Below are 13,482 nucleotides of genomic sequence, written 5' to 3'. Positions count from 1 at the left end.
TACGTACTTGAGGTCCACCCCATTCGGTCAGAACTTTCTTGAGTCGCTTCGCTAATTCGTAACTTATCACAGAATAATCCGCACCAGTATCGATCAAAGCATTGAGCTCTAGTCCGTCAATCACCAACGGCAAGTCTGAAGTAATTTTCTCTGTACTGCACTCCTTTACCTGGAAACAGTCGTCGTTATCAGGCTCGTACCGCAGTGGAGGATCTTCATATCCCAAGTCGCCAGCGGCCTCGCCTCCACAGGTCGCCCTCTTCAGTTTCCCGGATTTGGGCTAGGCGAACGCTGCCTAGACGTGCTTGGGAAGGGACGTGGGCTAGACGAGCGGTAGCGCATAGGGGATGGTGAGCGTGGTTGATGACGACGAGGCGGGTCAAATTCCCGACGTGAGCATAGGTATTCTTCAATCTCGGAAGGTCTTTCGCCGTTTCGCGGACACGGTGCATTGATGGCGAATCCCCTAAGACCAGCTTGACGATATCGGCAGAATCGGTACAGGTGGCCAGCCTCTCCACAGTGGAAACACAAGGGCCTACGTGTGGCATCTCGCCACACATCGCTCTTCCGTGGCATCATCTCTCTCGCACGAGGTGGAGTGCGTGTTGCCTCTACGATTTCAGGCGGGCTGCGCATTGTCTGCACATAAGTACTTGGTGTCTCGATCGGCGAACAGTGCGGAGTAGGTCGCCTGAGCACCTCGGAGTAGGTTACCGCCCGTCGTGTCGCTGGCACATCACTCCGCGGCTCCCGCATGGCCTGTCGAATTTCATCTCGGACAACTTCAGCAAGAGACAGCTCGGGGGTGACATCAGGTGACTGCAGTTTCCTTAATTCTTCCCTGACAACAGACCGGACGAGCTCGCGCAATGTGTCAAGATTATCCACGACGCCTGCTGAGTAGACTCCTGCGGATGCACCGGCTACGTCGCGGTTGTACTGTCGGGCTCTCTGCTGAAGCGTCGTTTCGATGGTTGTTGCTTCCGACCGAAACTCAGCAACAGTACGGGGCGGATTGCGGATGAGTCCCGCGAACAATTCTTGCTTTACCCCGTGCATGAGGTGGCGCACCTTCTTGTCTTCCGTCATGCCAGGATCAGCTCGCTTGAAAAGGCGGGACATGTCTTCGATGTACATCGCGACAGTTTCGTTCGTTCGTTGAATCCGTGTGCGGAGAGCTGCTTCCGCCCTTTCCCGGCGATCACTGTTGGCGAACGTACTCAGTAGCTGCCGCCGAAACTCTTGCCACGACGTCAGAGATGCCTCGTGGTTTTCGTACCACACTCGTGCAGAGTCTTCCAACGCAATGTAGACGTTACGCAGCTTGCCTTCCTCGTTCCACTGATTTAGATTTCCCACTCTCTCGAAATGCTCTAACCAGTCTTCGGCGTCCTCGTATGGGTCACCATGAAACACCTTTGGAATGACCGGTTGGCTTACGATGAGTTGTGCCGGCGTAACTTGGCTCGTCATGGTGGTGGCGGCGCTTGTCTCCGTCACCGATGCCCTTGATACAGAAGGGAGTGGCCCAAATTCTGGCAACTCTCCTCGGATACGGCGGCTGACTCGTTGGTGCACCGGTGTAAGCTCCACTGGTTGCGGCTGGTCAGTGCTTGGACTTCGCTCTTGCGTGGGGCTCGGAATCATGTACCCAGCTCCTCCACCAGAAAATGTAACGGATATAACAACCTCACAACCGGGACGTCCTATTTACAAGGTTTAATAAGGGCGAACTTGTGCCCAAAGCCAAAAGAACTACACAGTAGCTGGGAGAAAGCAGCGAACGCTCGTCGTCCTCTTCTTCTCCTCTTTTCTTTGCCGCTGCTCGGTAGCAGCTCGTGCACAGGCTGGGCCGGCTCGTGCCTTCCGGCGGGCTTCATGAGTCGTAGCGATGCCGTCAGCGTTCCTCTTTTAACAACGTCTGCGTTGTACTGCGCCTTAGCAATTCCTCGTGGCAATATCATGATTACCAGTGCAATGTCATAGCCAACTAAACCATTAAAGCTGGTTAATGAATGCATAAGATGGAACTTACCTTAACATATAAGGTGGCAGGAAGCTGACAAACACACCAATAACCTCGAGGACAGTTGATGCAAGTAGCTGAAACCAGCACACCCTGAAGACCACCCAGTAGAGAGACCGCTGCTTCTTTTCCTGAGTTTGTGGTGCCCTAACAAGTGAGCCTTGCTCATCAACAAGTGCCCTTAAATAAAAGAGTTTTAAAATTTTCTGTTTTAGCTTGGAAGTGACATTTCATTTGAGCATTGGGGTTCAATTGCAACAGTAACAAGACTACAGAGCCAAACTATACTTAAAGGGCCCCTAAACCACCCAGCGGTCAAAATTTAGTTGAGGTGAGGAAGTTTTGCTTGAGTTTACAATGAACACGTCGCCGTGAGAATTTTTCGAAACGGTGCCGTAATCGCAGAGTTACACGCATTTGATGATCAAAACGCGATGATCGCTTCTTTCCCTCTTTCTTACGCTACCCTCTTCCAAAACCACTTGGCCCCTCCTCGCTAAGTCAGCTGAGTGTCCCTCCTCATCTCACGTGGCATACGTCACTGCTGACGCGTTGTTCGAAAGAGCGTCTACGTCCGGTTGCCGCGATCCGCCACTCCGACACCAAGCTCGCCGTCAACTGTGTTGTGTGTCATCTGGGCGCACTCATCGTTGACTAACCACTGTCGCTGTCGTGCCGCCCCGTGCCCCTACGAATCGTGCCGGTATTAACCCTGTGTTGCGTTACGTGTCGCAGATGTCGATTGGCAAGCGGCATAACGACCAAGAACAGCAAGGTCCATGCGAACAGCTGTTTACAGAGTGACCGGAAATCGTCGGTTATCGTTCGGCCAATCACAAGCATCAAAAGTAGTAACGTCAAGTCAGTGGCGGGAATGGCGGGGACCGGAAAGGAGAAGCTATTGTTTTTTCGAACACACACCTGCTACCTGTAGCGCTGCGGCATGTGGCATCGTTGATCGCGACGGCATTCTGCACGTGATGCGTTTGTTGACTTGAAATGTTTGGGAAAATATCGGAGCGGGTTTAGGAGCCCTTTAAGGAAAGATGCGACTCGAAAAACACATTTTTTCCAAAATTACATAATTTTTTGTTTTTATTTGCATTCCCGAGTTTAGTTTCTCTTTCATGACAAAAAGAAATTAAGCATTGTATAAAAAAACTCAAAGTAGGTTAAAATCATAGTTAAAGAGCACAAGGTGGCTACTAAAAACTAAGAAGAGCTCATTATTTAGAGTCCCCTGAAAATTGTCATCTGGCTGCTTGCCATTGCATTTCGTATGAGTGGTTCACCAAAGCCACATGCTTAATATAGCCATATTTCCAAGCTCTCAAGATAGAAGAAATTATCTTAAGAATCATATTTTCCCCGCCTAAATGAGCTTTCCTTTATACCTTAAAAATGCATTTTTCTTAAGACTCAATTTTTGACAAGTTCTTGAGTTTGCACATCATAATTTAAGTACTTTTGACAGCCAGATCAGGATGAGATTTCACTCACATATTCCTTAGCATGTGCAGAGCACAAGTATTTTCCTTTAAAAGTTGATATCACCTAAATTATTATTACAAACTTAAAGCAAGCAATAAGTATGGGTTAAGAATTTGAAGACTTTTCACATTAATTTTTTTCATTATGATGTCTTATATGTACTTTCTTGATGAAATATGGCATCAGTTCTAGAAATTCCAGAGGGGAGTTATTAGTAGAGTTCGCAGAATGCGATAATTTACGGATCATGAATACCTTTTCTGAAAACGGGCTAACCGTAAATGAGCGTGACAAAGTCCTAACGCCGAAACTAAAAATGAAATAGACTTCCTTCTGTGTGCACGCCCAGGCATTGTACAGGAGGTAGAAATAGTTGGCAAGATCCGATGTAGTGACCATAGAATGATTAGAGCTCGTATTCACCTAGATTTAATAAAGCAAAGACAAAAACTAATACGCAAGTAGCCAAGTAATGAACTAGCGATGAGAGCGAAAGTACAGAAATTCAGAGTTTTGCTTCGGAATAGATTCGAGGCACTAAACGAGATAACAGACGTTAGCATTGACATAATAAATAATAATCTTACTACTATCATCAAAGAACGTGCAATTTAGGAAGGAAGTACAGTCATGAGCCAGGCACTAGCAAACTTTCTTAGGAGATGAAAAATGCCATTAAAAGACGACAAACCATAAAAGCCTCAAATGCAACCGACAAAATAGAGCTAGTGGAGCTTTCAAAGTTAATAAATAGACGTAAGGTAGCTAACATCAGAAGGTATAACGCTATAACATGGAGAGAATCGAGCAGCAGACTGTAAAAAGAGGCAGAAACCTAAAATCTGCGAAGGCAAACTTGTGCATAGGCAAAAATCGGATGCATGCATTAAGGGACCAAAAATACTGTGCCATAACCAAATATGGATAGGATAGTTGAGGTGGCGGAGGAGTTCTACAGTTCTTTGAATGCCGAAACAACCAGAATGATATCGTAAGAAGCAATAATAGCCCAGAGGAATTCGACATCCTACCAGTAAGGACAGGGGAAGTAAGTAAAGCCCTAGAAGAAATGCAAAGAGAGGCAAAGCCACCGGTGAGGATAAGGTAACGAAGAACATACTGAAAAATGGCGGAGAAATTGTGTTAGAAAAATTAGCCACCTTATATACAAAGTTTTTCTTGACAAGAAGGGTACCAGAATTTTGGATGAACACCAACATCATCTTAATCCTTAAGAAAGGAGACGTCAATGACTTGAAAAATCACAGGCCAATAAGCTTACTGTCCATTCTCCAGACACTTTACAAAAATAATAGCTAATAAAATTACACCACACTGGAGTTCAATCAACCAAAGGACCAAGGACGATTTCAAACAGGCTTTTTCACAATAGACCACATTGATACTATCAATCAAGTGATAGAGAAATACACAGAATGCAAGCAACCCCTATACATAGCCTTCATAGAATACAAGAAAGCATTTAACTCTGTCGAGACATCAGCAGCAATGCAGGCACTACAGAATCAGGGCATCGACAAGCCCTACATAAACATACTGGAAGAAATCTACAGAGAATCCCCAGCCACCATAGTTCTCCATAAAGAAAGCAAAAGAATCCTAATAATGAAGGGTGTAAGGCAGGGAGACACGATATCTTCAATGCTATTCACCGCGTGTTTACAGGAGGTATTGAGGACCCTAGACTGGGAAGAGTTAGGGATAAGAGTTAATGGAGAGTACTTTAGTAACCTGTGATGATGACATTGCCTTGATGAGCAACTCAGGGGACGAATTACAGTTCATTATTACTGAACTGCACACGGAAAAGAGAAAAGTGGGTCTGAAAATTAATACCCGCAAAACTAAAGTAATGTGCAACAATCTCATCAGTAAGCTGCACTTTGTGATACGTGGAGAGATGCTGGAAGTTGTGAAGGAATACGTCTACTTGGGACAGGTAGTAACCGCGGAGCTGAATCATGAGAGTGAAATAACTAGAAGAATAAAGATGGGGTGGATCACGTTCGGCAAGCATTCTAAAATCATGAATGGTAATCTGCCACTAACCCTCAAGAGGAACGTATATAACAGCTGCATCCTGCCAATACTTACCTGCAGAGCAGAAGCCTAGAGGCTTAAAAAGAGGATTAAGCTTAAATTGAGGACGATGCAGCGAGCGAATGAAAGAAAAATGATAGGTGTAACCTTCAGAGACAAGAAGAGAGCAGAGTGGGTCAGGGAACAAACCGGGGTTAAGAATATAATGTTGAAATCAAGAAGAAGAAATAGACATGGGCCGGGCACGTAGCATGTAGACAGAATAATTGCTGGTCTTCAAGGGTAACTGAATGAATTCCCAGAAAAGGCAAATGCACGGAGAGGAGACAGAAAGTTAGGTGGGTCGATGAGGTTAAAAAGTTCACAGATATAAGGTGGCAGCAAAAAGCAAAAGACCGGGTCGATTGGCAGATCATGGGAGAGGCCTTTGCCCTGCAGTGGGCGTAGTCATGCTGATGATAATGATGATGACCAGAAAACATTAGGTCAGATTACAGCAAGAAAAGCATGCTGTACAATAATAGCGGTGATGCACGTCGGCATTTATGCAGGTGCCGTCTAATATTCCAGCGTAATCACTAGCAGCCATGTAAGTTTCAGCAGAATCTGTAATCTTCGCATTGTACGCGAACTTTGGAAGGTTCTAAAATTATCTTAATGGTTTTTAAGCCAATCAGTGTGATTTGTGCAATACAGCACTTAGACATGTAATTAGACAATAACAAAGCTTGACAAGGAAGTGTGGCAATATTCTGTACCTTGAACTATGTTTCACTGTGCAAACTTGTGGCTTGCTTACACCCTACAGCCAAGGTAGGGCTGAACAGTAGTGGTGAGAGTTGAAATTTTCAGGAATATCGATGGAGCTCCCATGCAATACTTCAGTGTCTATTTTAAATAAGAGGTTTGCGCTGCGGCTCTAAGAGAGAGAAATAAGCATACAGAGCTCTTAGTTTCGAAGCTTCATAATGCAAGGTTTGGACTCACTGATGCACACCAGCAATTGCATTTACGACATGCGAGCTGCGGATGAACATTCTCTTGAATGTATTGCCCCATATGAGGTGCTGGATAATGAACATTAAGATGCCATTGACAGCACTTTGAATTGCACACTAATGACGAGTCCATCGGTTGATGCAAAGCACAGCAAACTCCAACAGCTGCTCAAGCTCAAGAACAAGAAAAAGCAGCGAAGCTCGCCCGTGTTGCACAAGGCCTGAAACCGCGAAGCTAGACGATTCTGAAGCCTAATCTAGTTGCTTCTAGGTTGTCGCTAGGCATCAACCAAGTGATCCTATATTGTTTCTTGGTTGTTGTTAGGCTTTACAGATTTCTGGACAGCACAGAAAGCTTCAAGTTATGCCACAACATGGACGCCCAAACTGCAGAGACAGAAACTCGCCATTAGACCGATCTACAGGCTCGTCATTCCATCACTCCAGGGTCCTCACCATTCCCTAGCATTCTCTTGTGAGTACCAATGAAGCACTCTGTGCAGATACTTCAGCAAATTTGAAACAGACGGCCATGATGCTTATCACTGAGTCACTTCCTATGGTCAATTGGCCTTTGCTGCCTGTCTACAGCCTTCTCCATTTTTAATGAAACAGTGGTGAGGAGAACGTTTGGCTAATTTCTGTGGAACATACCCATCTGTGATAACAGTTTTTTGTACACACTGCACACACTATAGTTTTGATGGCTGGCACAAACAACTCCGCTGTTAGAAGGTTAGAGCATCTGGTGTAATTACCTTGCTTTGGAATTTTCCAATATAATCTGAAGAGTCAACCCTTTCCACCTTGAACACCGCACCATACAATTAGCAGTCCGCAGAGGACCTCTTACGAATGCTTGGGGAACCAATGCACAAGTGCTGTGGGCACCACATCATGTGCCAAGGTGTAGCAAGTCCAACAAATCAAGCTTGCTTCGCCAGTGAAGTTAACTTTGCACTTGCTATGCACCCGCCAATCGAGAATCCAATTGCGTGCAAATCTGACTGCTCATGAAGCGCAGCAACTGCGCCTCTTTTCGTTGAGCTTTTGCTTCTCATTCCAAACTTTCAATCACATCAACAAAGAGTCTGCACATACAGCTGAGCTATTACAACCACTCTTGACTCTAACACAAAGAAATATAAGAATAAGTGTGCGCAAAATACTATATTTGGAGTAGAATGAAACGCTGAGTCACTTGAAAGATCTGCATAAGTCTTTCAGTTGTGAGACAGCACTGATCTTATGCACTCTGTTGTTATGTTCCTGTCATTAGCACTGCATCAACCATGCGCAATATACTAGGCATGAGTATTGCAATAAAGTTTGTCCACACTGCACACTAGCTGTGCAATTCAGGCATTCCAAAGTAAATTCATCAATAAGAAACAGGAAGCAATAAGTTGTGCCATACTAAAAGCACTTACCTGAGCGGCCGTGGCTTCATGAATGCTGCCTTGTGGAACTCTATAAACGTAGTAGCACATGTCAGGTCCGTGCAAAGCTGATGCAGTGTAGACACATCTAATTTTCCATGATATCCAAGCATGACAATCCTGTAACATCACAACACAGCCAGAGGTACAAATTCCCAAAAATGCTGAAGCATGCTAAAAAACATTACATTTTAAATGAAACAAATTGTGGGACCCTTGAGCTTTGCCTTTAAGAGTTCAATGCAATAGCGTTATCCAGCCCCTAGTGCATACTTTTTATTATATAATGTTACAGGAGAAGTTCCAATTGTGGATTACTACAATGTAAATGATAAAGTTGAAAGAGGCTTGTGTCAGTGAGCCTTTCACATATGGCTGCCTTCTGTGTAATGGGAGCGTGCTTTAAACCATTAGCAGTTATGCGTGGGATATCTTTTCGAACTTTCTATGCAACCACTACGTGGTCTTAAAGAAATACGCACAGTAACGTGTGTGCCTTTTGTAATTGGTGGCCGACTTAAACCCTGAAGTCATTATGATAATCACATGTTCTGACACCCGATGGCAATGTACACTTGTACCACGCAATATCACTGCGATAATAGATATTGTATTGTGAGGCCCATATACAAGACGTGTGTGTGTTAGTAAAGCAGGAAAGTTACTTTCACTGCGTTTCAAAGCAAAGGAACTTATTTTCACTGTACTTTCAAGCAGATGTGTGGCTGAGTAATAGAACACGTGATTTACGTGCAAACGGCCCGAGTTCGATTCTCACTCGAACCTGAAAATTTTAATTATTTTATTTGCATCTTGTTTGATTTTTTTCAGTCACACACAAAAGGATAATTTTTCGCTCGCAGCTGCCGACGTCGGTATTTCTGCGAAACGAGCTTTTTAACGCTATCACACTAATGAGTACCCCTCAACTAGAAATGAAAATTGGCGTTTCGTGCTTGGAATGTAAAAACAGCGCAAAAGTATAGACAAGGACTGAAGAAAAAATTACAAGGCGCTGAACTCGCAACTAAAATTTATTAGAAAGAACACACACATCTATTAAGCAGATGACCTAGTCCCAAGCACACTATGGTAGCTGCACAGCAGACCGAATAGGGCACAAAAAACACCTATTCATGATGAAAAGTGACATATGAGTAAACACACAAGAAAAAAGACAAAGAACAAACCTATTGGCAATAACATGCACAGCAGTCCATAAAAAACTAATAATCGCTTTAACATGGCAGCACTGCAACCTTCTTTTCACCAAGGGCCACAGACAGTTTACTGATGCACCTTTCCCCTCCCTTTGAATGTAAAAAGCCTCCATCACCACTCCAGTGAAGTTGTCTTGATGACCAAACAAAAAGTCTTTTTCTGGCAACCACACTCCCTGCAATGAGCTGGCAAGTGCAAACTACCGGGAATCTTTAATGAGGCTAAGTGTTCTCTTAGTCTCGCATTAAGGCATTTAGTTGCAAGTTAAGCGCCTTGTAGTCTCTTCTTCAGTTCTTTTCTATATTTTTGCACTGTTTTTACATCCAAGTGCCCCTCTCTAAGCAAATAAGAAACTCCAGAACATGCTCAGCTTATCGTGAGTTAAGCCCTTAGGGGAGACGCGCCTTTGAAAACAAAACTTTTTTGTTACAGGTTGGAACTTGATGAAAATTTACACAAAGAATGGCCTCACAGTGCTACCGTTTAATATAAAGGCGATACCACAAAAAAACTTAATGAGAGTTCATTAAATTTCGTGGAGGGGCTGGAGGATTTATACGATGACATAAATAATCGGTAATCACTGCATGGACAGCCAAATGTATGATATAGCAAGCTGCGTTTTCAAAATAATTTTTTTGCAACACTAAAACTTGTAGTTAACGTTTTCTCCAGCGATACTGCAATTAGCAGAATTGCACTACAAACAAGAATCACAACGAAAAATTCTGGAAGGAGTAAAATGAAAAAAACAAAAACAAAATGAGATCGCAGCCCCCTGAAGCACCGTTCAAGGAGCGTTACAAAACACATGGACTCAAAATCTCTGAAGTGCTTGTCAAGATATCTGCTCCATGAGCTAAGCATAACGCCAAAACAACAGTATTGAGGAAACTGCGTTTAGAGTGTCAACTCCTCTTTACATCTCTAAAACACCTAAAAATTGTAATCTTTTGTTGGTCTTGTGATATTTAGTAAGTGGCCTCTGCCCAGTGTGCCTTTGTTGCCTTTGTTTTTATTCATAACCTCCTTTATTCATCTACAAAAAACAAGTATGGATTTCAAACCAAGTTCTCTGAATGAAAGAGTGGTGTGATAAGCATTAAAGAAAAAAATTGGGATTGAATAAGGGCATATACTTAAATGATTGCACATTTTTCTTGCGTTCAAGCTGTCACTTGTGTAATTAAATACTTGATTACAGATAATCACAGAACATTTCTTTATATAGAGAGAGGTTTAATGCACCAGAAAAATGGCTCACACCATGACAGCCTTCGCTTTCTTTCTAAATAACAGTTATGGGCAGAAAACTGGTGGCACAGGAATTTTTCAGCAGTTTATTCAATGACGCCAGTCAAGCATATAAAAATTCGTGTACATGCTTTTTTGCCACTCCAGCCGTGAAACGCATCATCATACGGCCGGTCATGGAAACGCTAATCTACAAGGCTTTCATTGTCTCAAAACATTCATAGACACTCCTAGCTATACCAAGTATGACTCCAAGCAAGTCTAAATCGCACCACAAAAGCTTATCGGCAGTTCTCCATATGACCGTAAAGTGCGCGAACGCGTGAACAGTGCAGTCGGCGCGTAACGCATTTGGCGGCGGCATTCCACGATGATGCACGAACTGTGTAGCTATGACGACAAAACAACGGCGTGCACTGCGCTCAGTATGAAGTGCTGGCACAAGTGCGACGCGTGAGACTGCTAGCCGCTATTCCAAGCAATCCTTGGAAGTAGAGGAGAAGGGGGATCTGACAAGCATGACTGTGGGGTCCAATGCCGATGTGTAAAATGCCTGTTTGCGGTTCCGAGGAGCTGGCGAGCGATGGGCTTTGTTGCTTGCGAAGAAGCACGTAGCGACGAGCGCGCTAGCGCATTGTTCTTGCCCACAAAGTTCAAATTCACCTTACCGTCAGCGGAGTTAGGCCTGAAGACGACTCCAACAGTGTGCTGCGCTTGTACAGCGCGGCACGTTTCTGCTGCCACGTTAAACCTGCAAACTTTTTAATCTCGTCGTCTGACCTAACTTTCTGTCTCCGCTTCGTGCATTTGCCTTTTCTGGGAATCCAGCCAGTTACCCTTAATGACCAGCAGTTATCCTGCCTACATGCTACGTGCCCGGCCCATGTCCATTTCTTTTTCTTGATTTCAACGTACTATGATATCCGCAACCCCTGACGTTTGTACCCTGACCCACTCTGCTCTCTTCTTGTCTCTTAATGTTACACCTATTATTTTCTTTTCCATTTCTCACTGCGTCATCCTGAATTTAAGCTGAACTCTCTTTGTAAACCTCCATGTTTGTGCTCCGTAGGTAAGTACCGGCAAGCTGAAGCTGTTATATACCTTCCTCTTGAGGGTTGGTGGCAGATTACCATTCATGACTTGAGAATGCTTGTCGAATGTGATCCACCCCATTCTTATTCTTCAAGTTCTTTTACTCTCATTTTTAATATAACTTTCTGCAACGTGAATACAAGGAAGTACCGTGCCACCCAATGCTATCACTGTCTAGTAAGCATGTGTAACACTTTTAATGCGAATTTCGAATGTACGAAATGTGCAAAGTCGAGAAAAATCTATAAAAACATCAAGAACAGTATTTTGGTGTCAGCATCATTTATAGGTGCAAACTGTACCATAGGCGATGCTCAAAGAGTTCTGCCCAGCGGTGCCAGCAAAAGTTTAAATCTTTATCTATCTCCAGCCAACATTGTCATGGTCATTAAGCGATCCATTGTATGATGTTCTGATTTCATATAAATAGATGAGAAAAGTTATCACAACTTGCATCGACGACACCGCCGCGTGGCCAAGAACCTTGATTATCATACCATGACCACTGTGCATGACCACACTACGGCAGCTGCAGCGAGAGCACCCCTTGCGAATGACATCGTGTGAATACCTCCTATAGTATTTCAGAACATGGTATTCCTTGAAACACGGGTCAATGCACAGCGCCTTTTCGCAGTCTGCACAAATAAAACAAGTCTGTTCTCTTGGAGCAATGAGCTGCCTTGGAACACACGGGGCAACTCCGCGTGCAACTGCCTTAGGCACAGTAACCTGGATAATCAAGGAGAGGGAGAATACCTCATGAGTGTGGATGATAAACAAGCTAAAATCTGCCCCAATAAAGTTGAAAATCGACTTCTTCCCCCCCTCCCCTGTAAAGGAGTGCCGGTAAAGATAAAAACCAAATGTTGCGCAGCACCTAACCGTTGAGATCATGCAGGGAAACCAAAACCATGACAGAGCATCGCCCATCGAAGTTACCGCCGACTACGCGACGTACTGTTGCTGGAAATCAGTTTTGCTTATTTCAGCACGAAGATGGCATGTGCCAACTCCAAACGCCTCTTGCAAGTTTTAGGAGGTGGCAACACCTTCTACCGAGTATGCATAATTATGGCACGAAATTTCAAACGGAGGGTCAAAAATGCTCCCATGCGGCAGACTTCGCAGGACAGAAAACTGCCCTCTAGGACTTAAAAAAAATCCCTTAGACCTCTTCAAATGGTAATCAAATATTTATTTCACAAACACAAAAAAAGAAAAGTTAGTAAAAAACTAAATGCGCAGCAAAATAAAAGTTTTTGAAAATAGGGACAACACCTATTGAAATGAGAGAGAGCAATATTCAATTAAGATGTAAAGGAGGTGTAACATGAGCAACCCTTTTTGAACATGTACCTTTCATCATATAATTGCTACCTCATGAACTTGAGATTCAAACACTGCCACGAGTAATATTCTGTCTCAGCAGCGGCATATTCAACAGTCCTGGTACAAGTCAACCACAATATGTGTAACTGCCTTAGAGATTCAATTTCTGTTTGTAAGAGGGAAACCTGCTTCTTGGCATCCACCAAAACTTTGTTTTTTTTTAGCTCTAGCTTCTTCAGCGAAGTGGCAGCATGCTTCTTACGCTCCTTTCGTAGCGCGTCGGCCCTATCTGTTTTAGTCTTCTCCAGCTCTTCCTTCCAAAGTTCATTTGAAACATCTTCTTGGTCATTTGCACACAGGAAAATCCTCCAACTGACGACACAGTGTCAAAGACGATTCGTTGGGCAACCAGAGATTGTTCCTTCAGATTTTATTCAAGGAAATCTTTGTTGATAGAAAATCCCCTTTCGACAGATGTGTTTCCGTGCGAAAGGGTGAGGATCATTTTGGCAAAAGTGAGCATTTTTTTGTTTGGACCACAAATTTGCACCCAAAGAGCATC

General features: G+C 43.8%; 1 protein-coding gene across 6 annotated transcripts in view; it reads right to left on the bottom strand.

Moving 5' to 3' along the window:
• Nucleotides 1-13,482, bottom strand: part of LOC119178251 (multidrug resistance-associated protein 1) — a 303,221-nt gene that overhangs the window by 171,723 nt on the left and 118,016 nt on the right. For all 6 annotated transcript variants that reach the window (XM_037429456.2, XM_075882282.1, XM_075882283.1 and 3 more), the window contains exons 8-9: nt 8,010-8,138; nt 2,039-2,209 (exon numbers count right to left, since the gene is read on the bottom strand). In XM_037429456.2, coding sequence (XP_037285353.1) covers nt 2,039-2,209; nt 8,010-8,138 — 300 coding nt within the window. The remainder of the gene's footprint in view (nt 1-2,038; nt 2,210-8,009; nt 8,139-13,482) is intronic.

The sequence above is a fragment of the Rhipicephalus microplus genome, chromosome 2, assembly GCF_043290135.1.
Source record: "Rhipicephalus microplus isolate Deutch F79 chromosome 2, USDA_Rmic, whole genome shotgun sequence".
NCBI classification, from domain to species: Eukaryota; Metazoa; Arthropoda; class Arachnida; order Ixodida; family Ixodidae; genus Rhipicephalus; species Rhipicephalus microplus.
The sequence above is the reverse complement of the archived record's forward strand: the minus strand, read 5'-3'. Positions and strand labels throughout refer to the sequence as shown.